At 47.6% G+C, this 27,939-nt stretch overlaps 3 protein-coding genes across 8 annotated transcripts in view; 1 reads left to right on the forward strand and 2 right to left on the reverse strand.

Annotated features, from left to right (window-relative positions):
* Positions 1-25,933, reverse strand: part of RHBDF1 (rhomboid 5 homolog 1) — a 58,442-nt gene extending 32,509 nt beyond the window's left edge. The window contains exon 1 of one of the 2 annotated variants that reach the window (XM_072348725.1): positions 25,845-25,933. The gene's annotated coding sequence lies outside the window, so the exon portion shown is untranslated. Of the gene's footprint in view, positions 1-15,642; positions 15,749-25,844 lie in introns of those variants that run through there. The other variant, XM_072348726.1, reaches the window with a different exon arrangement.
* MPG (N-methylpurine DNA glycosylase) lies at positions 17,131-25,452 on the forward strand. Of its 2 annotated transcripts, none has more exons than XM_072348743.1 (4): positions 17,131-17,197; positions 18,496-18,721; positions 20,535-20,739; positions 24,323-24,835. In XM_072348743.1, the coding sequence occupies exons 2-4, from the start codon at positions 18,500-18,502 to the stop codon at positions 24,715-24,717; spliced, it is 822 nt and encodes a 273-aa protein (XP_072204844.1). In that variant the 5' UTR covers positions 17,131-17,197; positions 18,496-18,499; the 3' UTR covers positions 24,718-24,835. The 2 variants fall into 2 exon arrangements, with proteins under 2 accessions (XP_072204844.1, XP_072204843.1); XM_072348742.1 differs by having other exon boundaries at positions 17,188-17,517; positions 24,323-25,452.
* NPRL3 (NPR3 like, GATOR1 complex subunit) overlaps positions 25,845-27,939 on the reverse strand; it is a 36,090-nt gene continuing 33,995 nt past the window's right edge. For 3 of the 4 annotated variants that reach the window (XM_072348736.1, XM_072348733.1, XM_072348735.1), the window contains one exon: positions 26,822-27,565. In XM_072348736.1, coding sequence (XP_072204837.1) covers positions 27,400-27,565 — 166 coding nt within the window. In that variant the 3' untranslated portion in view covers positions 26,822-27,399. Of the gene's footprint in view, positions 27,566-27,939 lie in introns of all 4 variants that reach the window. The other variant, XM_072348734.1, reaches the window with a different exon arrangement.

The following is a 27,939-nucleotide window of genomic DNA, read 5'->3' on the forward strand; positions in this document are numbered from 1 at the left end:
ATGAGCACAAAGCTGGTCATAGCCACCCTGACCAGAAGAGCTTCTCAGATACAAATGCATCTGGGCAAAAAAATACCTCCTGCGTTTGTTATTTCAGTCTTTGATTTCCTTATCTGGAAGAAAAAGAGATCTCCTGAAAATAAAGAGGACTATTTGGTCTTTTTCTGTAACAGGAAATGCCCGGCCTAGGTCTCAGCCAGCAAAGGGGAGATGATTTGTCCAAAGGGCTGCTATGGGAAGGAATGTTACGGGGAGAGATTGCAGGGAGTGCTTCTACTCCAAATGGGGCCTCTGAGGACCAGCTGAAGGACAGCACTCTTCTGGTGCTTGTTATGTCAACATGAACATGTGATTACATGACTTTCCCTCATCCTTCTCTGCTGAAAACTGGCATCTCCTCTCTTCTGCTTAAAATCTATGAGAAACTGTGCTCCTGCCACAAGATGTGGTTGAGACTGCTTATAACAGCCATGGCCCTCTTGGTTGGTGCACTGCAGAGCCATGGCTCGGAGCCAGCATGGTTCTTTTTCCATCACCTTTCTGTAGCCTGTGTGTACTGCCCAGCAGCTCTGTGAGGACAGCTGGGACACATCAGGAGCATAGAGGTCTATTTTTATCTGTATCACTTGTTATCTAGACAGATGGTTTGATTTTGTCCTGCTTAATTCAGTGTTTGGGCCAAAAAAAGTATCCCAGTATACGGCAAGCGCAGCTGAGAGTATTGGGTTGCAGCCTTCAAGGGGAAAACAGAACTCTCCTGGCCCCCTGGAAGCACACCAGCTTCACAGTGCCTCCTGTGCTGACATGAAGCAGCAGCACAGCCCTGGCAGCTGGCCTAGCAAGGAGGGAAGAGGTCCAGAACAGCCTGGGATTTCTCACGGGGAGGATTAATAACACAGAAACCCAAGCAAAGTCCCATGGACTTTCAAATGCAGGTGGCCTGGTCAGGAGCCAGAGAGGGAACTGCCAGGAGCTTGAGGATGGGGATTCCCCTTGGAGAATGCTTTGCCATGGCAGTTCTGAGGTCACATGCAGCCCCTTGTCAGGTTCCTGGGCACCTACATCAGGTTGGGTTTTCAACTTGAGCCAGGAAGGGTTCTGTTCTTGTACCCCATGCACTGGGAAGATCCCATGGCCAGCAGAAGTGGGACTGGTACTGTGCGATCTGCTCAGCAGGGCTGCTACAGAAATTGTCCCCTGCTCATCCTTGCTACATGCGTGTGCAGCTGGTACTGCTTTCTGCCACAGCCGCACTTTGGGAGCACACTCAATCTTCGCTTCTTCACCATTACCAAGGATTTAGCAGGTGGTTGGACTGGAGGTGAGAACATAATTTAGGCACTGGTGACCTGATGGCCAAGGCATGCTTGGCACTAAAAGGCTAAAGAAAATGAAATGAGACTAATGGGTGACGGCAGACCCAAGTGCCTGCAACACCTTCCCACCCCACTCCTGGTACAGGCAGATATGCAACAGCAGGGGTTCTGACTGGCAAAAAAATAACATTGACACTCTCTAGAATGCAAAGTAAATACCACTAAAGGCCACTAACAAGTAGCTGTGTCACAACATGAATTTCTTACAATCCACTCAATTTACATTAAGTTCAAAAAACTAACGTTGGGCTGAAAGGCTTTTGAAGCCTCTGTCACCCTCAGGCACAAGCAAATATTGCCAACACCGTTATGTTTGATCACAATGTGGCACCGAGGGGCAGGGAAGTGGATCCAGCTTGGCAGTTTCACACAGCTCACACACAAAGTGATGAGTGTGTTTGGGGCTGAGCTGGAGACTGCACACAGCAGGGACTGCAGCTGATCCAGGCATTAAGGTCCAGGGAAGAGCCCTCAGAATAAAGGCCAAGTCCTGTTGTCCTGGACCAGGACAACTCATTCACATCTGAGGCACGTTTGGTGAGTCCATGTGGGATGTGGGGAACAAAGCCAGGGTTCTCCCTGAAGACAAGGTGGGTGAGGAGGCAAAATGTTGAGAATGTGGGAAGCTGGTGGTCTCCCCAACCGCTTACAGCCACAGGAGCCGCTGCCCAGCAGGAGCATGAAGAAATCACATCAAAACTCAACCCAGGCATTTCCTGCCCCCAATTAATTGCAATTGATGATTCCTAGCTCTGGCTGCGGGAAATGTGTGTGTTTTCAGTGGCAAAAGGAGGTGGAGGAGTGGAAATAATATAAAACTGTGATTTCAGTGCCAGCCCTTAGAGAAATATTTATTTTGAACTGCATTTCACCCAGAAAAGCCATTCAGATCAAAAGAGCAATTTTCACGTTGGTCAGCCATTGGGGGAATGGGCAAAAATAATATAGGAAAAAAAAGCACGAGTGAGGAAGGCCATTATATCCAAAATATTTAGGAAATACCACTTAGCAAAGTAACTTCCTTATCCACAGTTCACCCCACAGCATCAAAAAAACCCAGAGTCTTTAACATATATACATAAAGAGAACATACACGTGTGCATATATGTTTCACAGGAGGGAAGAAAAATGTGATGGGGAAAGCAAGAGGAAACCCCCAAAATATCTGCTATGCAACATGAAAGGTTCCTGTCATTTCCCAATCCACTGCTGGCAGGAGATTAAATCGTATTGCTCCAGAATTTGGAAGCCAGACAGATTCATTCTGGAGGCACACAAGGGCTCTTACAAAGCAGTCAAATATGGAGCATGCTCACTGAGCCCGCGATCAAACCTTGCTATCACAATGCAAGAACATAAGAAGCAGAATTCAAGTGGCACAAATTCCCTCTGAGTTAATGATCTGTAATTCTGGAGTGCCTCCATCTGAAATGGCGACCTTCATGTCCAACTTCTGCTAAAGACTTGAGAAGAACCTCCTCAGCCAAAGTAACGGGGCTTTGTATGAATCCAGTAAATCCTTACAGAAATCTTGACAAGTTCTTTGGGCATAAGCAAACTGGAGACAAAATAGGAGGCTGAAATTTCAAAGTGAGATCCTTTTCCCCTATTTCTGCAACACAGCTTAGATCCACCCTTCAACAACCAACGTAATCATATCCAAGCTAGCAAGATATACAGTAGTGAGTTAGACTTAAGGAGCAATATTTAATGTAAACTCTATTTCAGACAATCCTGTTTCATGGATTCTGGCCTAAAGTGATGGATCCCTGTGCTTCCCAGCCAGTAGGAAAAAGTACAACTGGAAAGGACCCTTTCCTGGTCCTTTATTAGTTTGGTCTTTCTGCCCTAGTCCTCATTTTTCAAGTTGCAATGGGAACCAAAGAAAAAGGAGGCAGCTAGTTAACCAGGGGAAGGCATGCAAAGAATGAGAATTCTTAAGCTGAAAAAGACAACAACAGAGCTGACTAGAAATCTTGACTCCTACCCAAGACCTCTGCATATACTATATATTATTATAAACATTTATTTCAGGAAGTCTTCACTTGGAGCAGATGAGCCCATTGGAGTGATCCCAGTGGAGTGGTTTAGCAGCAACCATCCTACAAGTAAGTATCCATGCTGCTTGTTTATCCTCCCCTAACATTCTGGCACACAAAGCATTCTGAAATCATACGGAGCTTCCTACTGCTCTAGGACTTGTGAAGCCCAAAGCCAGTCATTCAGTCAAGTCCCAAGTTGCTGTGTGTAATACTTTTGGGTTTATGTGTGACCAAGAGCTCTACTCAGAGCCTTGGCTAAAGCAGACCATCTGCTCCAGAGACTTCTCTAACTGGGCATGACGATCATACAAGTAAATGTGGTCAAAGAGTCAGTTAGGCTGAAAACAAAAAAAATCAGGCCAACCTCCTGCAGGATTTGAAAAAACAAAACAAAACAAAACAAAACAAAACAAAACAAAACAAAACAGAGAACATGTCTTCATTCCAGATTGCTACAAAGCCCCAGGATTTCAAGCTGTCCACAAAAAGCCTGTACAAAACATCTTTCAAAAACTAAACCCCAGAACACCAAGGTGTCGACACAGTGCATTTTTAATGCAACCTACGGAAACATCTGAAAAACTGGGTGGGGAATTGTTTCAGAAAAGGGCAAAGCCTTCCAGACTGCTCCCTTCCAAGACTTCTCAGTGCTGTGGATGAGATGGACAGCTGTTTTACTGGTATCCCTGCACAGTCCCCACAGGGCACACTTGATTCTCTAGGGGAGGACATGTTTGCAACTTTGCTGCCCCAATCTGACTCCTGCAGCAGATGGGTTGTGCCCTCTGTGCATCTTTCCAGCAGTGGGGCCTTTCGTGGGTTCTCATGTCTATTTGGATTGCAGCCCTCGGTGCTAGCAAGTGAAAGAAGCTGCTCACTGTCTCGATCCTATTCTCCCCCAAATAAAGCCTTGCAGGAAAGGGAAGGGATCATTCAGTTTCTTAAAGGGCAGCTGACTCCCCTCTAAATGGCCACATTCTTGTCCCACTTGCAGAGTGCAGCTGGTGCCAAACTTGGTCACAAAGACGTATTCACGGCTTTTTCCTTCCTACACATTCAGGAGTTGAAAGCCAGTTTGGTGCAAACTCTCCAAAATGACTTATTCAGCAGCTGCTCGCCAGCTTCCTGTTTGCAAAGCAGTGGAGCTAGAGCCAGGGCACAAGCCCATACACTGTGCAGGCTGCCAATGGGAGACCCTGCTCCTCGGACAGTCCTCAGGCCAGAGATCCTACCAGCCATCACTGGTGGGGCTTGGTTTCGGCTCAGGCCTCATCACCACGCTGGATTTTTCACCTTTGCTTTTGGTTTCATCACCAAATTTGCTCTTTCTTGAGGTTGCAGCTCCCTGGGACAAGTTCCAGCTGTAATGAGGATCTTTTTGGCAGTAAATAATTCCTGCTGTCTCCAAGGGAATGAAGCAAATACTCAGCCTCAAGCTACTGAGCACTGAGGGCAGCCAGCTCCTACCCTTGCCAACAGCCATGGAAGCTATTATTCTCCCTGGGATCAAGAGACTGAATGTCTTGTCTGAAAACCTACAGGAAAACATTATGGGAACAAGGACAAAGCTATCCCTCAGCTCTTAGGTTCATTTATAGCAGGGAGATTAGGCAAAATGGACAAGCTCTGTACAAAGTTTAACATAGTGCCATCTTTGCGCTGGCTCCTCCCTGCTACCCGCTCACCTACATCACACTTTGGGAAGTGCAGAGATGCCAGGCTGTAGGACTGTCCAGGTGCTTTTCAGTGGTGGGCTGATAGCTCCCAGGACTGGCTTGGGATGGCAGGGTGTCCCTGTTTTGGGGACACTATTGGTTAACCAAGGAGAAAAAACCCTCAGTCTGTGTGAGGAAGGTGAACAGCTCATGGGAAAACCAGTGTCAGCCATGAGTGTGTCAGCTGTGACTCCTGTTTGCAGGGGGAGGTAACCACAAGGTTTTCTCAAGGGTAGCCTTGGGTTATGTGGGTTCTTCACTATCTGAGGCTTTAGCATGACGGCCAGCAACATGGTTTCTTCTCTCCAGCTTCCTACATGGCCTTCTGCTGGAAAATGCCTGTATGGGTCTGCAGTTCCCACATCCACGCTTGCTGCTCAGGTTACAGGGGAGAACTGAGAGCATCTGCAAGTCCACTGACACCTCTGGTAAATGACTTGCCTCATACAAGAGACGGCCTTCCTAAGAGCATGGCACAGCCTATGGGAAAGGATCCATTTGCTACCAGATATAGATGTGCTTCTTCTAAAGTGTCACTACCATTACAGCTCACTTCTTATAACCAAGCAAGCTGGCTCCTCATGGCTGCCAAGCTTGTGATGTGGGGCAGCAAGACTGCATCAGCAGCCCCATGTTCCTTCACAGCTGTACACACTGGAAGCTCAGGCTGTCGTCAGATGGAATTACTTTCTCAGCAGCATGCTGATATGCTGACTAAAAAGCTGGTACAACAGATGCACATATGATCATTCGTTGCAGGTCAGTGGTAAATGAGCTCCCGAGGAGACCTTTCCTGTCCTTTGAGTGTTTGCCCCCTCAGCTGTGGTTGTTTGTACATGAATGAAAGTGGTCACAGCTAACCCTGGCTGTGGGCCATAAACATTGCTCCATTGCTCCCAAGAAATACAGAGACCTTTGAAGATCAAGAGCTTTCTTGGTATTTTGGTGGTGAGAGAGCCTAGAGTTTGGCACCTTTCTGTATATAGGATAAAGACCTGGAAGGTCTTCCTCAGAACTGAGGTGTGCAGTTACTGTGGTACCAAGAGAAGAGATGGCATGGAGGAATGGTGAGCTTCCTCATGGCTGTGGAAAGGTCCCAGAGAGTTTGGCCATGAATCAAGAAAGCCTGCAATGAATTTCTAGCTTTCATGAGTATATCCTGCATGTGCACATGTATGCAATTACATATGGTCAGAGAGCCAGTATCAGAGCAGTGAAAAGAAAACTAAGACCTTGATCTAAAAGCCAGATCACGAAATCTTCATAGCGTTAAATGAGACTGAGGAGTCAAATGATCTCTTCTGGATTTGACATCTATGATTGTATCACACACACTCTAGGCCAACCGCTGGTTACGCAGAATTAGCTAAGAGTTATGTTGGAAGGACAGGGAAACAGCCCCACGAAGCACAACCCTTTTGGAGCATCTTTGCAGGGCCAGTAACAGCAGCACTCTGCATCCCTGTGCAGTCCCTGCTCACACCTTTCCTTAAAGAGCTCCCAACCTGGAAATTTGTTCTGAGGGCAGCCCCCTGCCCTATGGATCTGACTACACAGACTCCACAGTGAAGGTGCTGGAGGATCCCACAGCTGCTGCCACATGCACTCAGCTGCATGACCTGCCTGTGGGAGTGTATCAGACCATGCTCTGCCACAGTGCACTCCTGAGATGAGGATCAGAAGTGACTCTGGAAGGAGCAACAATTGCTGCCAAGGATGGATTAGAGCAGGAACGAGGAGGGATTTGGCAGCTCAGACACCAGAGATGAAGGATATGGGTGTAGCAGGCATGGAGCCGAGGCATGTCGGTGCTCACGTCCTTCAGACAGTGCACAGATGGCACCACTGGGACCTGAGCTCTCCTGGCCAGCCTCCATTCAGCATCTCCCCTTCTTCTTCCTGAGCTGTTTGTGCTTTCCCTTCTGCTCAGCTCTCTCTTGACCCTGCAGCTGTCTGGCTCGGAGCCACCCAAGCCTGGGCATCCTCTGGTTCAGGTCTCCTAGCCTGGGATATGGGAGCAATTACAGTCCTCTTAGGTTGCAAGGTGTGGATCTCTACTTTCTGGAAATGGGCCTATCCACATCAACATCCTTTCCATGTGATTGCCATGGAGAACACAACAAATGTTTTTGTGCCATTAAACACAGTTTAAGTTTGAATCTAGCTGCAGCTGGACTTGTTGATTAACAGAAGTTCCTTGATGTCCTGTTCAGCTGATCCACAGGGTAAGGCTCTGGGTGCCAACCTGTGCTATGAGTAGATACAGCTGGTACTGATTCTAAATGGCTGTTTCCAAGGGAAAGTGCCGCTGTTTCCAAAAGAAGCAATGTAAATTCTCAGTGATCTTTGGGCCTGAAAGAAACACTTAAGGAAGTGTTTGAAAGACAGGAGGATCCAGCACAGCACTGGGCCCAGGAGCCCTTCCACACTGGGGAGCTTGCAAGGCAGACAGAATGTGACATCTGGTGCTGCTGACTCAGGCTCAACAATCACAAAGTCACAATATCTCATATATTTTTATTGCACATAATCACACCAAAGCAGTCTGCTGCTTTGGCACGCCGTAGGTGAGTGGTGTTGTAAGCGAGGCCAGTTTTCCATGGTATGTTACGTATTCTTACAGCCTTTGATTCGGCTGAAAGGATGTTCCACCCTGGGGCTGGGCAATTACAAATTTAGCAGCTAGAGTTATATGTCCATAAAATGTTTTTGTGGTAACATTTCTCACTGCATCTGGGAAAAGCCCAAACAGGAAATCTCAGGTAGAAATGGGAAACGAAACCTCAATTTGAGTCATCAGTCATATGGTAGAGTCAGGATTGGATCTAGCCTTTGTACAAAGGAGCTTCTCTCTGGCAGGACTTCTAGAAATAGAAGCAGCAATTTCTTCTAGTTTCCTGGAAATCCTGCATTTGAACTTGCTTTTCATTATCCTGCTGGAAAATGAATAAAATCTGACCTACTTTTGAGCAAAAGAGCCACTGGAATCAGAGTCTCAAAATAAGCTTGAGAATAGATGTTCCCTTGGTGCCCACTGAAGCCGGTTGTTTGATACAATGAGATAATGCTTCTGTGGAAGAATTTCAAAGAAGGAGTTTCTGTAACTGGAGCTTCAAATAAAATTATCTGCCTTGTTTGGGGCTAAAGAGTCCGCATTAATACTGAAAGGCAGTTGTGTTTTCTGTCTAAAGCTGGAGCTTGTCATAAATAATAAAAAAATCATAACCCTGGTAACCAAAGTGATGAGAAGCCACTGCTCACAGTGAAGTCAGACCCTGAAGTCAGCCCTCACAGGCAGTTGCTTTGCTGGCCTTTCGAAAACAACTCTTTACAAATGTGTGACTGGGAATTTGCCAGGCTGCTCCAGATACGTCCCCAGAGGTCCAGATGGTATCAGCAGACATGGAAAACAAAATATGTCATTCTTAAGTAAGATAGCTGACGTCCTGCCTTGCCGTAAAATACTGTCATTGTGTCAGTGCCGTTTGAGTGCATAACCCTTGGATTTACAGTCCTTTGCAAACAGAGGGTGTTGTGCTAAGCAGGAGGGATGTGTGCAGGGCCGCATGTGTCCGTGTGTCGAACCAGAGTGCAATGCACCAGGGTACCCAAGCAGTCCAGTCCAGCTGGAGGAGGTGAGAAGCACTGTCCAAACCATCCCCATGATTTTCTTTAGCTTTAACAGCTAAAGCACCATTCTTAAGAAAATCCAAGCAGCCACGTAGCAAAGGGAGAACCCTGGGAGAGTCCCTCACAACCTTTGCCTCAGTCTCCCAGCAGGGTAATACTGAGAGCTGTCCTATAAACACATGTGTCTGAAATTTGCTGTTTGCTTTGGGTAAAGAATTCCAGAGAAGGGAGTTTAGGAAAAGCTGCCATTCAGTTTCACAATGAGGAGCAGACTGTCAGTAATTCCTACTGAAAGGAAATTCCATCACATTTGGAAACTAATTTTGGAAAACAGAAATATTTCCATCTGTTTGGGGGTGGGAGGCAATATACGTCCTACACAGATCACTATCCCCAGTGTGGCTCTGAGCAACAGGGGTTCACCTGGAGGACGAGAGCTTCTGGTCAGCTGAGGATCTCTCCCAGTGCCACGAGGACTATGTGGAGGAGAAGGCCCATCAGTCCCAGGACAAACCTGCACTGACTTGGTTGCATCTGGCTCACATTTGTGTTTGCCTATCGACTTCCATGGGCCACTGCCTGTTGTCACCCCTGGTGCCCTGCTGCAGCCCCCAGGAATGCTTCAGGGGGCAATGATAGTGCTGTGGAATCTTGCTGCCCAGCGCACTGCTGCATGCTGCTGCTTGCAGAATACTATTTCTGGCACCATCACCAGCCTAAAACCCAAACCAGAGAGCTATAGCTGGAGTCTGCCCAATTCCCAGAAATTCCAGTGACTGATGAGACGGGGGATTCTTCTCACACACCCACACAGGAACTCAGAACACAAAAAGCTAAATACAAATGTAAAGCTGTTGGTAGGGTTACTTGGGTCTGGATGCCTGGTGAAGCTGCTTGTCCTCAGATGTGAAATGCACTCTGGATTCTTCTCGGGAACTTGCTCCTGATGTCTAGTTTGACCCACTGTGGGGAGATGGGCTCATCACTGAGCTAAAACAAGTCTGCCATGTTGAGAGGAGAACAACTCATTGGGAAGGTGAGAAATCTGAGTTTCTCCAGGGATTATTCTAATTAGACACTTGCTATTTTTAGCCTATATCATATGTTCGAAACACAACTCTAAAATCATCCTAGAGCAGCCAAGTGAAATACCGTAATAACCCTGAAAATAGGGTTAGTGAATTTAATGGCTAACAATAACATTTCTAGCAATAACACTAAACCAGAGGCACTAACTGCCACGCTTCTTGGCACAAGCTGAATACCAGGAGGGTCAGGAAATAATCTGCAACAATTGATGGAAGCTCACAAGTCTCTTGCTCTGCTCAGCAGAAGCACTGTCATTAACCACTGTGAGTGATGGGTGTCCGAAGTCACTTGAATACACACTGTCAAATTGTAGAAACAAACTATATTTACAGCAGCTTCTATATTTATGAGTATCACTGCAGTAAGTCTCATAAATTATCCAGCAAACCAGTGATTATGGCTAATGGGAAGGAGGCCAGTGGCTTAGTGCCCAGAGTTGCATGGGAATCCTGGGCTCTGTCTCAGCTTGCTCTGGGACCCAGAAGGAGCAGCACCAAGTCCTCCCTGAGTCCCTCTGTGCCTTGGTGTTGAGCAACCTCAGCTCAGCAGAGAGCTGTGGACCTGTAACTATAACACATTGGTGAGCCCAATGCTCGTTCTCCTGGGCGATGCAGTGTGAGCAGGGTCGTGCTTCCTGGGCTTTCTTTAATCCCGCAGGTTTTTGGCTACTGTAGCCCATTATGTCAGCATCAATTTCTCTCTTGCTGTGGAATATCTCCATAGCCCAGGTCTGTGGCTGCAATCCTACATCTGTTGGCCCCACTCTGCTGGTACCCGCAGAAACTGCTCCAGAGAAACAGCACTGACTCCAAAAATAGATCCTACAACATGTAAATTCTAACCCTTCCAGCTGAAAATGAATTTGATTCCAACAGGAACCGACCTGTGAGTGAATTTAGTGATGCCTATGAAAGATGTGTAAACAGCACGTGTAAATAACACCTTGGCTATCTGGATGTTGGTGACTGCAGCAAATACACTGAGCTATTCTGCCTCCCCTGTGAATGCAACAAGTCAGCTGCATTAAGGCATCCTTCCAAACTATTTTCTCACCGTAGACACAAAGAGAAATTCTACATCAGTTCAGACCAAGAAAAGCCCAAAGCCCAACCCCAGTCATTTCATTGACACGAGGAGGAATTATGGGATTCTGACTGAACTCTGAAGTATCTTTGGTTACCCCATATCATGGCACATTTGTTAAGACTACAGGTGACTAACCCACAGTTCCAGTAGAGTCACAGTGGCAAGTTTTATATGAAGGTTTAACTAGCACAGCCCATAACACAGAGCAATGCACAGCTCCTGCTGCACATGCAGAGAGAAAACAGGTAAGTAGGAAAAAGCCCCGAGCTAAGTAAACGTGATAAATTTACAGGAAGTAGGAACGAATAAATTGGGAGCTTAGCTATTTTGAAGTCATTCCTATTTTGTCAGTGCATATTTATGTTGGCTCTGTGTTCCTAACTTTCCAGTAAAAACTCTGTTTCTCACCATGTGACAACATAGTTTAACACGCGGCCAAAAGCAATCCATATTCCAACTAAAGCACCATCGATGTACATGTTGTACGTACAGAAAATCTCCGTTATGGCTGCTTGAAGAAGGGGGAAATGTTCAATGTTTCAGATCACTGCATCCAGGTGTGATTCATATCTCAACCAGCTCCAGGACTAAGCCTGAAGGGAGTACATGTGTTCCACTACAAGGGCACACTATGATCCCAAGTGCAGTTCTTGCGTGTCGTTCTTTGGCCACCCATGACAACGTAAGGGTGAGCAGATGGGGAAGAATCAGATGCAGTGTGCTAGTTAACCCTGCTGTTCAATGAGCATCAAGGCCTTTAGTTAGGGTAGGTGTGCCTCAGAGGATTGCTGATTTTGGTATAACCGCCCCAGACTGTACAGAATGACGTGAGGATTTGGCATTAGTTATTTAATCCTGGTTACCCACACAAGGCCACCTGAAAGCTGGAAGTCCTGAAGAGTGGGAGCCCCTCCATCATCTGTGCCAGGTTCCAGGGGCAAAGCCAACTCCTTCATTCTTCTTTCAAAGCCCACTAGAAACCCTTACAGAGAGTTCTTCTCTCATACTGCCAGAAGTTCCTCCTTGTCAGTATAGATGAATTACCACTCAAACAGGGTAGGATCCCTTAGCAACAGGACTTTTTTTCATTAATAATTAAACTACATTGGGATTTTCCCAGCAGGATTTGATTGGTCAGAGTAGTCATTTTCTTTTTTTTTTTTTTGGTCAATGTCTGATTTTTCTTTTTTTTCTTTTATTTTTTCTTTTTACATCCCTTTAGTAAAAGCCACAGCAAAGCTGCAGCACAGACCGGTCCTGACTGAAGCAGATGTTAAAACTGAGAGAATGCTGCAGAAAGCTGCAGTGATTTACATTCAAAAGCAAACTTCACCTATAATGCAGTGATGCCCTGGGTCTGCTCTTTTTTTTTTTCCTGGGAATATCCGAGTTCCCATCTCTTCCAAAAAAACAGGCATTTGTTTGCAGTGGCAGCACTTGGAACTGGAACGCTAAGTCCAATGCCAACTGAAAAATTGATATGCAGAGGGTGCACCCCACTGCTTTCCAGTTCCTTGAGTTCTCCCCCCAGAGCCTGCACACCACTGCAGGCAATAATCACATCAAACCTAAGGAGTTTCTTTCAGATTTGACAGTTCAAGAGCCTTTTTAAGAAAGAAAAAACAAACAAACAACAACAAAAAGAGACCTCAGAGAGAAGCTGGACATCTTTCCCATTTCAGTTGCTCCCTGAGCAGTGAAATAAAGCACAATTTAATAGGCCTCCATGTCTGATTTCCCTTTTTTTTCCACAAGTTCCTCCTGAGGATCTCATCGTGCTCTCAGCTCCCCTGCTCCCCCACCTCCACCACCCCGTATGCTACCTGCCCCCATAGGCAGCATGGGACAGGAGGGTGGGCAGTACCACCACGCTGAATGACTGGAGCACTTGGAGCAGTGCAGGGAATTGCTGAGCACTTTGCTTTTCTTTTTCTAATGTGACAGGGAGGGAAATGTCATTCTAGATCTGTACCCACTACCTAGAAACTGGGTTTCATGAAATCTATGGGAACTCAGTCTGCAGATTTCAAAAGGGAAGGACACCTGTATTAAGGTAATGTGAGTGCATTAGGATTTCTTACCCTGGGAAAGATTTAAAGGGAGATGAATAGTCACAATTACTACCTTTGAAAGGCAAAACCTATGAGAGGAGGCTCTCTGGTTCTTGTTTGGCTTATAAGCCCTGAGATGAGCCTCTCTTATGCAGCATTTAGAACCTTTTCTTTTTTGTATCTACTGGGACACGCAGCTGGAGTTACCAAACATTTAACTTAACTTTAACTTACACTTAAGTCAGAGCTCATCTTTTTGCTGCTAGCACTGCACCCTTTCTCAGATCAAGGCCCACATACAAACAGCTCTGGTCAATGATTATCCCTTGCAAAAAGCCTGCAACATCGTCCCTCCGGTCACCTGTTTACATCCCAAATGTTCTCAAGTTCTGCTATTTCAAGCTTAACTCTTCTGACCTTAGTCAACGATATTCAATCCAAGCCCTCTTTCCTATATCCTGCAAGGCAAACAACTTCAGGTCAGTTTTAGCAACCAGCGCTATGTCATGCCTGTGGTCAATGACTAAATATGCCCACACCCACGTCTCCTAAATTTGGATGTCTGTGATAGCAAACTGCAGGGTCTGACTGAACAGCTCCGTTTCACTGAAGATGATTTGGGGTGTTTTTGCTCTTGAATATTTTCTTTCACCTTCAGACCATTGCCTGGATGATTTTTGACTTATTAGGTGGGATCAACAAAGCAAGATAAGCAAAACCATTGTGACTCCTACAGAATGCCTCTACAAGCAGATGAGTCAGATAACAACTCCATGAAGCAGAAGATATCATCTGCCTCCAACGGTGCAAAGTACAAAAGCTTACAGACGGTACAAAACCAGGTCAGACCGTCATATTTCTCCTAAATACCTCACAGACTCAGCAGGTTGTGGCTCAGAGACTTCCTGGGTTGGAGATGGTGAGTCTGTGTTTAATATCCACAAACAGACCTTCCTACCAACCATTTACTCAAACAGTTCTTGAGCCCCTGCAACTTTCTGTATCCATAATGCCCTATGTAAATAGGCCGCTCAACTTACGTGCGAACTCTTTCTTTTTGATCCTGCTCTTTCCATTTCAGTCTTTGTTCACTGACCCCAGGACAGTGAGAGGCTGAGTCCCATTCAAGAGGTGAGCACCTGGTTTTCTTTGTTATTTCCCCAGGAGAGTCAGTCAGTAGGTGAGCAGCCTTCATTCCAGCACACTCACACAACACAAACATCACCTTTGCAAAGTTCCCTTTGGTGGATACCAATGTGTGTAACGAAATGATTCCCTCCACCTTTTCAGTATTTAAAGGGGTAAAGGATTACTCCTCCAAAAACAAATGTTCAGAAGCAGCTCAGCTACATCTTAATTTATACATTTCTCATCTCTTACGAGACAGTACTAAAGCTTATCTAAACTGGCCCACACCATTGCATACTGACATTGCACAGGTTGCAGAAAAAGTGTTATTCAGTTTGTTACCCTGACCTCAGCTCTGCTGATGCGTCTCATTTGTGCCTGCTGCTCCTCTTACTGCTCTAGCCTATGCATTCCAAAGGTGATCTGGTCCAGGGATTACAGACATGCCTGAGTGCTTTCACACAGGCAGGCAGCTCCGCACCACTACACCACTCTCGCACTTTCTCCCCTCAGAAGAACCAGTTCAAGGAGCTGGTTTAAGAACAAGTCTGCAAGTTACTGTACTGGCACAGTGGAGGAAGCTGCACTGTAGGACAGAAGCAAGAATAAGTGCCTGGAGGCAAAGAGCTTTGGAAGTGGCATTTTCCCTGCACTCTCAGCAGATGGGCAGTGCTGGAGGTGGCTGGTAGCTCTTAGGCTTGCAAAGCTCTGACTTTACATACATACATACATACATACATGTATACATATGTACCCAGTTCATTCCCACTATATACTTATTCTGTCCCAACTGATTTATAAGTCGTGCTTGCAGTACGACTTCTCTTGATTCAGGCAACACTGAATAAACCTTTAACACCTTTGGAAAAGAAAATGCAGCTTTCAGAAAAGGCTGCTTGCTTGCGGCAGCTCCATCCCACGCCTCCCAACAACCAACCAGTTCAGTTGACCCTTTGGTCTCTGTCTCCAGCTTCCTACAAGTCCTGCTCCATGCAGCTGGGAAAGATCCCAGGCACATCTGTCCTTACGACACCACCAAAACCCAGCAGACTGGCCTGCTTATTTTTGTTCAATTTGTTTCTCTGCATTGAGTGATCCCATAAAGCAAAACATTTCTGTCATGTCAGAGAACCAAAATGTCCTGTATCCAAAACAAAAACAGAGACCCAATAGAATCCATTAATATGTTACTAAATAAGACTTGCCTGCCCTCTCTGGCCCAGAGCTGAGGTTCCCAGGAGGTCTGTTAATATTCTGTTTTCCCATTACACGCAATGCACTTGATAGGATTCATTGCACTCCGACTATGAAGTGGGTGGAATGGCATCTATCATGGATGTCACCAAATTTAGAATAAAACATACACATCTGCTTACATAACAAGTTGAATGGGCCTGGTTCACAGAACTAGATATTTGATCCATGGCTTAGCTTGGGTGTGGGAGATACCAAAGTGGCTATAAGCCTTTCTCCCATCCAGTAGCTGGATAGCTCTGGTACTAATTTGAGGACCATGTGTACATACCTCTGACAGACACTGGCTGGGAATAGCTCCGAACAAGACACACTGGGAATTGAAGCGAAGCAGGCAGCAGCAGCCAAGACAGGATGTCACAGGAGGCCAGGAGTGGATGTCATATAATGCCTATGCTGTTTGGAACCTCTTCCTCCACAGGAATTCTTCAATAGGTGGCCTATGAAATATGGCAGCTGTCTTGCAAATCCTGGTGAGAGTCGTGTGGCCATGGCAAGTGACCAGTCAGCAGCCACAGAGAGCCAGATTTTCTATCAACGGACTCCAAGTCATTCCTTTCAAGGAAGACATAAAAAATGCTTTTGCCCAACAGAGGGGGAAACTTCAATCTTCCCGTTAATCTTCCCAGACTAATCAGCTTTTACAGGAGGCTATTTTAGGTGTTGATTCTGTAATAGTGAAGTTATTGGACAAATGAAGAGCATGGCATACGCTGTAGCTTTGAGTAATTCACATTCCTAAGGTGCTAAAAGCCTGAAATACTTCCTCTGGGCATGAAACAGATCTGCCATCAAAGAAGCCAGCATTCCTGACAGCGCCTGTCCCACAGACTCCCATAGGACAAAGTCTGCAGAGCTGAACTGGTCTGACCCCAGGAAGTCCTTTCCACATCTTTCATTCTTGCCTCGTTTCGCCTTGAATTTCTAGGATTTGCTGAAAGGCTGATCTGATGACTGGCTGTCTCTCTTTCCGTACACATTCTTGGCTTTCCTTCTTAGATTAACACCACATTAAAGCTGGGATGTTAACCATGTGAGTGAGGGGGTCCAAAATGCTAACAAAGCCCTTCTGGAAAATTCACTCCTTTAACGCCGCTTACACGTGTTTGTTGGGTTTTTTTTAGATCTCCTGATTTCTTTGCTAATAACACAAGAAACTGCTTTCAGACTGAAGCAAAGTGCAGCCAGAAAATAGCATTTCTCCAAGGAATCCTAACTATTGTGAGCTTATCTGCGTCCATTTGAGCAGAACAAAGTGCTTGTCGAGATCTCCAATTAAAACATTCGTAACTTGGTGTGCCTATTTTCTTCCCTTTCTTGGACCGCTGACAGGACAAGCCTGAAGAAAATAAAGCAAACACAGCGAGTTCCACGGAGAGCTTTGGATGTAGTAACAGCTGTAAGTGAACCAAGTAAAAATCAACCCAGCAACCCCCTCCTTCCTACACTGGGGAATAACTACATTATCTCTCCTGGGAATCTTCTGCAGGCCACGCACTCATTCAGGAAGCTGAGGGAACCATTAATGCAGCGCTCTGTAAAGTCAGCTCATGGCCATTCGTCTTCATCGCAATGTATATTCACTCCTTGATTTATCTGAGCGTTATGAATATGAAAGAACAGCGTGTTGGAGAGGGGATGTTTAAGCAGAGCCAAAATCCCACAGAACGCTTCACAACCGAATGAAAGCCGCTACACATCCGCCTTCATGTGCAGGCCGCAGAAGGCTGCGGCCTACTCGGGCGGCGGGAGGCGGCGCCCCTCGGCAGCCCGCCCCGATGCAGGCCGCCCCGCCCGGCCCGGCCCAGCGGCGGCGGCGCGGCCCGGTAGGTGCGTGTGCGGCGCGGCTGGGCCGCCTGCAGGCCGCAGTGAGGCCTGGCCCGGCGGGGTGCGGGTCATCCCGGGGAAGCCTCGTCCTTGTAACCTGGGTGGGCCTGGACGGGTGTCGGTGGGCTGGGCGTTGGAGCGTATGCGCGTCCTGCGGTGTGAACGCGGTGTGCTGCTGTTCCTGCCGCCGCCCTGGCCGCTTCTTTGTGCAGGATTTGCCATCAGGAATGGCAAACGCGCCGGGCTGTGAGGGCTCACGCAGCTGTCTGCGTGGTTATCAGTGCTGTTTGTTTCCACCCAACAGCGCTGGGTGAGGGAGGTAAGTGGCTTCTCGTGACGTTTGTAAGAGTTACCACAAAGTGAAAGCTGTAGTGCAGAACCTGACATGGAGTTGGCAGTTCTGTGTCGTCTCTTAACACCACGGAGTTATTGCAATACAGAATGCAGATGTTGCACTAAAATAGCTGCAGCCAAATCGAGTTGCATTCTCAGTGCTTAATCCATCACTCCCAGCTCCCACATCATGCCATTAGCCAGCAGAGATTGCAAAGAGCTGTATAGAATAACTTTGTGCCTGTTTGACAAGCGTAAGGACTGCAGCACAGAAAAAGACACACGAGCTTCTTGGAGCCAACATGTTGGTGACAAACCTCTGAGAACATTTCTGCTGTCACAAATACACACTGTAGTTTGGAACACAAAGTTCTTCATCTCCTTGGTAGGTGAGCTGAAGCCTTACTTTGATCTTAGTACAGGCATTTCTGCAGCTTGACACTGTAAATCAGGCATCTCCCAGCTCCGGTGTTCTCTGTCCCATGGAGATTTGGATTCTTACCCATTACATCACTATTTAAAATGATTGATATGTCACTTCTGTGAACTTTTTGAACCAGCACAACTTTAGAAGTGTTTTCATATTCTCTTTTGTCTGCTGAATGGATGGTTTGAGTTCTCAGTAGAAAGGAGGTGGTACAGTTTTACCTTTGCTTCCAAATTTCCTAACCTAACAGTTAGCAAACATATTTTTACTGCTACGTGGACCGGAGTTTATTGTTATCTTAAGCCTTTAAAAGATGAAAGCTCAAACTGCAGCATTCTGTTTGCATGTCAGTAGAGCCCAGTATTTGCCTAACCTGACGTCAGTCCAGCTGGATGTGTCCGTTGCTCCTGTGGTCTGTCTCATCAATAATACCTTCCAGAGCCTTTGTAGAGGGATGTGTAAAAATAAGAGCTTGTGAAAATGAATTGTTTCAAAATAATCTTTATATTTCCATATATGTTTGCATCCGTTTCCTAGAACTATGCCAAGAAAAAGAAAGCTGTTGGCTCAGTTAAGCGCCCTCCAAAGCAACTCCAGCAGCCCTCCTTCTGATGCCTTGAAGAACCCCACCAGCACTCCTGATGGGAACTCTTCTCCAAAGAGCAGCAAATATTTTGCAACAGAGAAAAAACAGCCTTCCCAGCTCGGAGCAGATTTCTTCAACCAACCCTGTATCAGCCTGGCCAAATCCTTCCTGGGACAGGTAAGACTTAACAGCAGCATTAGCTAGTACATGCTCCGCCACAGTCATAATTCAGTGTAAAGGGATGATGATGGTTTTTTTTTTGCAGTTTGCCTCCAGGGCTTTCCTATTTTAAGAATGCTGCTCTCATTATTTTTCTTGTAAAATTCTGGTTAAATTGAAGACTAGTTATTAAATCTATTTTGGATGTAGTCACAAAGGTAATGTTTTAGGTTTCATTTACTGTCGCACTTGAGAATTGGTTTATTTTTTGTGGAGTTTCTCCTTTTTTTCTGGTTTACTGAAATACACGTCGCTGTTTGTGGTTTGAAGGTTGTTTAAGGCCAATTATTTTCCTTTCAGGTACCTGTTGTTTGTTTTTGGCTCCTGCTTTTCCCACTGGAAATTAATGCTATGCAGCCAGAAGCATTTCCTCCTCTACCTCCATTTGATTATCTCGAGATACTGATAGCATGGCCTCTCTTGACTGATACCTACTGTCACGGTGTACGGACATATTTTGTTCTCATCTGGCAGTTCAGCAGCCTGCTTGGTACTTTCTTTTATGCTGCCTTGTATGCTCTAAAAGTTTGATCTACCTTCTATTTTTGCAGTTCTACGTAACTTGGGATTACCCGTAGATAGTGATGCTGGATTTATTTTAGGTCTTTCTCAACCTCTCTCTTATGCATCAAATGTATTTTCTCTTTATAGACATCCTGCTAGAAGTTTGCCTTTCCTGCTTTGAATTCTGGCTGTCTCTTTTAAGTTCTTAACAAGCTTCCTTGCTTTATGTAGTTTCCCCTTTATGCTGATAAGATATACTGTAACAGATTATTTTTGGACCTTAATGCTTATGGAAGGACACTGAGTTTTATGCTTCATAGCCATGATACAAAGTTATTTTTCAGTGCTGAGTCTTTAGTGAAGAGTTCAGATCCGTTTTGAGAGCTTGGGCTTCTCTTGGGAAGTCCCCCATTACTCACTCTGCACATCACTTTTTGGTGTCTATAAGATACAGTCAGTGTCCCATCCTACTGCTGCCTTTCTTTCTGAAAGAGCAGTTTGGCCACATGGGTTTGCTTTTGGAGTATTCACAGGCACAAGAGCTTTTCTGTGGCTGTTTATTTTTCTTTTCCCCATCTCCTTGGTTTTATTTAAGGAGCTGGCAGCAAGGAGGAGCACACTGCAATAACAAAGACCTGCTGTTTCCACCTCAGGCCAATTACCAGCTCTCCTGCACTGGTCCTCTCTGCAGTGCAGAAAACACAGAAGCAGCACTGATCCTTCAGTTATGGTTATCTCTACAGTTATGTGCCAGGCCTTTTTTGAAACACCTCTAGGGGGGGAGAGTCTGTCCAATCACAGTAGTTATTTAATTAACGCTGCTGTCATATTTCTTCTGATTGAATGAATGTACATTCGTGGTGCTTTATATCAGTGGTGCTTTTTGCCTTAAACCACTTGCTGTCCTGGTGGTTTGGGGTGAGAATGCAGAAAAGAACCACAGAAGCAGTTCTGTGGGCTGTGGAGATCGCTGCTTTGTGGCACATATGGTCATGAAGTTATGCTGTATGATACTGCCACAGCTGTGCACCCCAGGTGTTTTGCTGGGTGAATGATAGGTAGAAACTTCTTGCACTGGGATGTGGTCCAGACGGTAGAGATTGGAATAGCTCATGCTAGCTTACAGACTGCGTTCACAGAGTGAGAGAAGAGTGGGCAGTGCCATAAAGGCCCTTTTTGCTGATGGCTGTGCTTCTGGAAGCCTTGTGCTCTGGTTGTTTTGCCCAGGGGGCTGTTGCTAACTGATGCCCTCTGACCTCTGTTTCAGATTCTAGTTCGCAAACTTCCCGACGGCAGGGAACTCTGGGGGAGGATTGTTGAAACAGAAGCTTATCTGGGTGGGGAAGATGAAGCTTCCCACTCAAAAGGTGGGAAGCAAACTCAACGGAACGCAGCCATGTTCATGAAACCAGGAACTCTGTACGTGTATCAGATCTATGGGATTTATTTCTGCGTGAACGTTTCCAGCCAAGGTGAGTTGAGGCCAAAGGACGTTCGGTGTCTATGCGTTAGCTTCAAACACTGTAGCAGGGCCCATCTCTGGCTACACGGCCAGGTGGGATTTTGGTTCCAACTGTGAGTTCAGATGCAGAAATAAAGAACAAGGAGTGGAAGGGAATCTTTACAGGTTAGTGCCTTCAATTTGGATGGCCTGAGCTGCTGCCTTATCCATGTGATGTGCACTTTGTTCCTTCGGGCTGGTGGTGTAGAAAGAAACCTGCAGTCTAGAGAGAGTCTAAACCTTGGTGTCCACTGTCATGACAAGAATGTCTTCAGTCTCCTGCCTTTATCCCCAGAAACTAAATGCCAAGGAAAACAAAAAGGTCTAAGATGTCTGAGCATTATTATCTGAGTTGCTACAGACGCTTTTTAGCTGCTTTGGTTAATTAGATACCTTGAAATTGCAGTATGTTTCTTAAACGCTGATTTTGTTAGAAAAATCTCAGAAGATTCTTTTCCACCATTTCCAAGATACAGCACGTTGTGTGTTCCGCAGCAGGAGGAGCTGTGACAGTGACCATTAACCCCCTGGTTTTGGCCTTTGGACAGTAGCCAAGCAGAAAAATAGTGCCAGGTAATAGTGTGGGGGAAGAGCCTGCCTTCCGAAGTGGAAGTCTGGAGTCTGATGGATGAACACGTGTGAACTGCATTACTGTGTCTCTGCCAAAGCTGTTCAGATAACGAAAGCAGAATGGTTCTTTGTTCAGAGTGGGGCTCTTAGTGTTTGAAATACTGGGAAATAATAAAGGGAGGAAGGGAGAACCTTTGTGTACATCACTGAGGTAAAGCTGAGTCGCAGGGGATTTTACATGAGCAAGCCTTCCTGTTGCTGCTGGGAGCCATGTGCTGTATCTCTACATTGCTTTGTGGAGAAATCCTCAATGACAGCAAAATATACCCAATGTCTCTCAGTGCACGAGTCCCACAGCGCATCTTGGTGCTGGCAGCTGAATCATCTTAGTACAGAGAGGCTTCCCAAGAGCTGAGAGGCACACTGGGCTTCCCTCACTAAGTGCTGGTCGAGCTTCTCCTTGACTTTGCTGTGGTTTGTTTCTCGGGTGTTTGCCAGTGTGAGCGTTTTGCTGCCAGACCTGAAGTAATCTCTTGTAAAATGGGGATCCCGGTGATTCTGTACCCAGGCGTGGGGTCACACAGCGGGGATCCCAGACCGGGACTTTGAAGGCGGCGTTTGGGAGCTGTGAGTCAGATGGGTGGAGAGAGGAGAAAATTTTCTTCTCCCCAGCAGCCAAAAGCTGTTTCCAAGAGTGAGAACTGGAGTCAATCCAGGAAGGAGAAGTGAGCAGCACAGCGCGGGTGTGGGACTTCCTTATCGTTCTGTGATTCCTGGCTGCCCTGGGACAGAACCGGCCTCTTGTTGTTAGATCCCAGCTTTTAGCTCTAGATCTACTCCTTACATGGAGCGGCTCTGTTAGGCGTGGGAGGGCAACGTGAGGTGTTTCTGGGCTGGGGCATAAGACAGGCACTCCTGCCAACAGCAGCAGCAGTGTCTGTGTCAGGCAGCTGCTGAAGGCAGGTCGTCCTGGGAGTGAGCTGGGCAGGCTGCACAGAGAAGGCTGCACAGAGAAGGCTGCAGCACTCTGGCAGGCAGAAGGTGAGCCAGAAGGATGCAGCTACTGTTTAGTAGTTAAAATAGAACTGATGTACAAGCACACTCAGGAGGTCCCAAGCATCCACCACCTATGGAGGAGTGGGCAGAGAAGGCAGTAGCTCATTGTGGCATCCCTAAGCTCCTGTCTTCCCCTGGCGGTCTTGCTCTCAGTCTCATCTGTGCTAAGAAAGAGTTGGAAAGCTTTCTAGTGGAAATGCTCACAGAGCAGCCAGAGACAAATGCCAGGTGCCCTGCTACTGCTGCGTGGGGGTCTGGGAGTGCTGCAGCTGCTCTCAGCATGTGCCTTTATTCACATCAGCTCACAAGGACACACTTGAATTCAAGTGCCTGCAGTTTCCACTTGCATTTGTGATGGATGAGGGCTCGAGTGTAATTAGGCGTTCCTCAGAGTCTCACAGTTGGTGCTGGTGAGCGAGAGCATCCCAACGTGAAGGATATTTCTGTGTGCATGGATGAAAAGCAGAACTGGGACGTGGGGGATGTTCTTAAAAATCTAAAATGACCATTGAGCTCTAAATCACTGTAGCAGCTTTTGGCTGCCAGATTAGCTTCATCCCCTTCCTTAGCAAAGGGAGTGCCTGCAAACAGATTGCGGACAGCTGTTGGAAGTGTTTCATGGAGGGCAGGGGGGCTCTGTGCAGTGCAAGGCAAGGGGCACACTTGGCAACAGCTGTCAGTTTGTGAGCTGGGAGCAGCTTGTTGTGGCACTTGTACAAAACAGGAGAGGGATTCTGTTTTGGGACATTGCGCTCCCTGGGGACCTGCTGGGCTTCAAGAGCCTTTGCCAGGCTTGAGCGTGGCTCCAGATGTTGGAGGCTGGAGGGAGAAAGGAAGTCCTTGCAGAGCAGCATCTTCGTGCTGAGGCGGAGGGGAGGAATGTAGTGGGCGGCCCCACACAACAGGCACTGTGTGGGGCAGCACACAGGCTGCATTGCCAGGCCCTCACTTCACCCACTCAGGGTCAGAAGACGACCTTCCCTGCTCTCTGATGGAAAATACTGGAGAAGTATTTCTGTCCCGCTCAGGCTGGAAATCCTCCTTGCAGGGGATTTTCTCTGCTCAGAGCTGCATCTTTGCTTCAACCTCACTAAAATGAGTGGGAACAGCCGGTCCCCGTGGCTGTGGGGAGCCAGAGGTTCCTAAGGCTCCTTCCTGGCAGGATGATGAATCACACTGGAGTAGAAAATAAGTTTGCTTTGCTTTGTGTTATGGATGGGGCTGTATCTGCTGAAGTGATGCTCCCAGGGCTGTGTTACCCCAGCACCCACCTCACAAGAGCTTCCCTGGCACGAGGACGCTGACCTCGCTCCTCTGTATCACCCAAGGCCGTGTTTGTCACACCTACACCTCAGCCTGGCACTTGGATCAGAACTGCTTCCACCCAGGGCTCCTTCCTCCAGCCCATCTGCTCCCCAGCCTGCAGCTACACACCAGCAGCCTTCCTCCAGCCCAGCTCTGCCTCGTTCCTTTGGCAGCATCTGGACTTTTTTCTCCTCTCCTTTGCTGACTGGAGACCTTATCATCAGAGTTTATTATAAATCCACTGGGTTTGGGAGCAGCTTTGGATAGTTATGCCAAAACTGAACCATATGTGTGTTTATTCCTGAACACTGCAGTGACATTAAAAAAAAGCCTCCTGCCCTCTGGCAAGCCTTGGAGCTGCAGCTTGGCCTAGGAACATCTGGAAGTAGGGCTGGGTGAGGGCAGATGAACCAAGGACACAGAGCTGTGGGATGCTGGACATTCAGCACAGGGAAAGGAGCGCACTGACCTCAGGTCAGCAGCCTGAGGGAAGCACAGGCCCTGTGGCTGAACACTGCAGGCAGCTCCCTGCTCTGTCAGGGGCTGAATGGAACTGAAGCGCTTCTGCTGAGATGTTCCTTCCAAACCAACCTGTACTAACGCCTGGCTCTTCTTCTGCACAGGGGACGGGGCTGCAGTCTTACTCCGATCTCTGGAGCCTCTCCAGGGTTTAGATGTGATGAGGGAGCTGCGCAGCACATCGAGGAAAGGACCTGCAAAGCCACTGAAGGACTGGCAGCTGTGTAATGGGCCTTCCAAGCTCTGCCAAGCATTTGGGATCGATAAGGCTTTTGACCAAAGGGACCTGACTCAAGATGCAGCCATCTGGATGGTACCTGGACAGGAGCTGCCTGGGGAGCAGGACGTGGTAGCCACAGCCAGGATTGGTATTGGGAACAGAGGAGAATGGTCACAGAAACCTCTCAGGTTTTATTTAAGGGGAAACAAATTTGTGAGTGTTGTAGACAAGAAAATGGAGCGAGAGATGGCAGCAATGGAACCCATCTCTTGCAGCTGATGAATCCTGCAGGTGTGCCACCAACCAGGACTTGAGCTGTGCTCTCTAGGAGAGCCTCAAGCCACGTTGGGGCAGCAGGAAGAGCAGCTTGGAGGTTTTTAACAATAAACATACTTTATCACAGCAAGGTGGAATGTTATTCATGGGACAGACCGGCATGAATCTCCCAGCCAGAAATGAGCTGGATTTGAGCACTAAAAGCTACTTTCTCCCTTGTGAATGGACCCAGGCTCTGGTAAGGCGGATGACTAGTGAAAGCTCACTGCTTTGACCTGCTGTGCTGCTCTTCTTTCTGTTGGCCCCGGGTGAGGCCAGCACACTTGGCTTCTTCAGTGGAAAGCCACAAGAGTGGGTGGCAGTAGGGCTGACAGAAAGCATGAGAGCTGGGTTTGATCAGTCTGGAGATGAGGAGGAGAAAGAAGAATCCTGCTGCTGACTACAGCTGCCTGGTGGGAGGGTGCAGAGAAGGCAGAGCCAGAGTTTGTCAGAGGTACACAAGGACAGGATGAGATGTAATGGGCACAAGCTAGAAAACAGGAAATTCTCATTAGCTGTATGGAAAACAGTTTCACCATGAGGGTGGTCAAATGCTGGAACTGGGAGCAATCAGACCTCCACCAGACGAGCTCCTGAGTGACCTGATGTAACACATTTTCTCTGAGCAGAATTTGGACAGAAGGCCTCTAGAGACCCCGTCCAACCAACACCATTCTATAAAATCCAGTGGGGCTTTTCTTGCTTTGTTTATTTTTCCAGCTGCTTTTGAGACCAGTTCAAAGCTTACAAGTGTGGGAGCCTGAACACAGAGAAAGAACCAGTGCTGAGATCTCTTCCTCACAGCTCTTTCTGCAGAGCTGCAACCTGCCATGAAGTACAGGGGGAGGGAAAAAGTCGGATTCAGGGGAGAATCCATAGAATTGCAGCCATGCTGGCAGTTCGCCTTGCATGTGTGGCACCAAACCCTGCAGCTGGGCCAAACAGTGACTTGGATCCCAGGTTACAATGGCCACCAGTGTTAGGAGCCTGCCTGCCACAGGTTAGCTGCGTGCTTCTCCAAGTGGAGGTTTTCAAACCCTTCGATCCCCCCCCTCTGAACAGACCTTGCCACGTTTGGCTCATTAACTCACCTTCAGATGTAGCTGCTGGGGACTGGGTGGCCCTTCAGCGGCGTTGTGCTGATTTCAGCTCAGACATTGCTTCTGTTCTGTAACATCCCTGCTTGCAGCTGCAGGGAAGGCTCACAGAAGGGACTGTGCTGAAGTAGCTGCCATCGGATTCCAGTGCACTGCAGGCCCTGTGCTGCTCCTTGCTGGCTGCAGGTAAGTTGCACAATGCTCACATTTTCGCCCCAAGTCGTGTGGGCAGGTGAATCCCCTCACGGTCCTGCAGCTCTGGGGAAAAGCTCCATCTTGTGTGTGTGTGGAATAAGGAAAGTCTGAATGAGAAACCTGACTGTCTTCACACAGCCCTGGAAGCCACCACCATGGAAGCAAAGATCTCCCCACCCTCCTCGGGTACAGAGCTGCACGGACACCCTGGGCTCTCGCTTGGTTTTTCCTTCCTGAACAGAGCAGCAATTGCCAGAGCAGCTGCTTTGGCCAGGCAGTGTGAGCCCAGCCCTGCTGCACCATCATAGCTGGCTTAAGTTCATGATGCAGCCAAAAAGAGTGGCAGCTGTCCATGCTACTGCCTCTTCTTGTAGCCTTGGCACAGCTGCATGAAGACTGCTGGCCCACATCAAGAGGTGGAGCTAATTGCATCCCTGTACCTTGTTTTTCATCCAGGCAGCTTTAATGCAGGCCAGCTCCCTACTCTGCTTCCCTACAGCCATAGTGGGGGGGGCACAGCAACAAAACAGGCCTCAGAGGGATGAGCATGACTGCCATTAGTCTGCAGCTTTGGGGAACTGAAACAAGGCTGCACCTGCAGCACAGCCAGCCAGGTTCAGTCCTCAGAGCCAAGCAAATTCCTCCCACCACAATTAAAAACAGACCTGCAAATCGGCCAACAAATGGGCTGCCTGCCGACAGCAATGCCCCCACAGACACTCTGTAATAAGGGTTCTGGGGAGAGGAAAGCTGTAACAAGGCGAGCAAATCGTTTTCATTCACGAAACTGTTTACTTGTGATACTTTGCAGTCCTATTTATGCCCCCACTGCTTCCAGATGACAGCGATCAGACAGAATTAATTCCTCAGTAGCCAGGATTGCTCCCCTAAATCCAGGCCAACTTCACTCTGCCCTTAAGCAGAGGACAAGCAGTGGGGTCAGGCTGCTCGCGAGCGGTGCCTGCTGCCAAGTGGTGGTGGAAAGCAGGGAAAGCATCTCTGGTGCAAAGCATCCACCCGCACTCAGTAACACTCCAGTAAAAGTCACGGACCGCTCTCACCTGTCCCAAGAGCCCCAGTGAAAGAGTTACACCAGGGAAGGTCTGTGGGACAGCAGCTCCTGTGCTGTGAGTGTGGCATGGCACGAATCCAGACTGGAAAGGAGCGCGCTGCCCTGCAGCAGGCACACAGCCCCTCACACAGAACTGAGCTGTCACACATGGAGAAGGGGTGAGATGGAGGCACAGCAGCAGACAGGCTGATGTACGCCGTGTGCTGAGAAGGAACTGGGTTCATCCCTTACTTCTTAGGCATCCTGTAGGACATCACGTACGCGGCAGGTTTCCACCAGCAGTCATTTTAAGAGGGACTGAAAAACTGAGATGACCGGGTCCTCGTGGCTGGTCACCACCAACACGCTGCGGAACTTGTCGAACAGCATCAGCAGCTGCGAGCGCCGCATGTTCTCGTTGTACATGATCTCCTCCAAATGGTGTCGGCCTCGGAAGTAGTGAAGCAGCCTGCAGGAAGGAGAGCAAGGAAGGCGTGGGCTAAAAGCAAATGCATGCAGCAACAACTGATACTGTCACCCTCGAGCTCCTCTCCAAATGGACACAAACCAGGAGGCGTTCGGGTCCTGTCCCTTATTTACATGGCAAGTGAAATGAATGAAATCTGCTCTTAGCTCAGGTGTGCCTCACACACACACGGTTGCCCTGGAAAAGCAGCACAGGGACCATTACCCAGCAAACTCTCATATCCTGAAGTACCCAAGCTAAGAGCAATAAAGAAAACCCTCAGAGTGGCTCTGTGCCCGTGCCTTGGGAGAGAAGCCATGAGTGAGGCTTCAACCTGTCTACAAAAGCACTGGTTGACGTGCAGTGAGGAACACTTT

The sequence above is a fragment of the Excalfactoria chinensis genome, chromosome 14 (genome assembly GCF_039878825.1).
Source record: "Excalfactoria chinensis isolate bCotChi1 chromosome 14, bCotChi1.hap2, whole genome shotgun sequence".
Lineage (NCBI taxonomy): Eukaryota > Metazoa > Chordata > Aves > Galliformes > Phasianidae > Excalfactoria > Excalfactoria chinensis.

What these genes read in the sequence shown, in the direction of transcription:
- MPG (XM_072348743.1), top strand. Translation starts at nt 18,500, where the DNA reads ATGCCAAGAAAAAGAAAGCTGTTGGCTCAGTTAAGCGCCCTCCAAAGC. An exon ending in CCAAATCCTTCCTGGGACAG is followed by an intron (nt 18,722 to 20,534) that starts GTAAGACTTAAC and finishes CCTCTGTTTCAG; the next exon opens with ATTCTAGTTCGCAAACTTCC. An exon ending in CGTGAACGTTTCCAGCCAAG is followed by an intron (nt 20,740 to 24,322) that starts GTGAGTTGAGGC and finishes TCTTCTGCACAG; the next exon opens with GGGACGGGGCTGCAGTCTTA.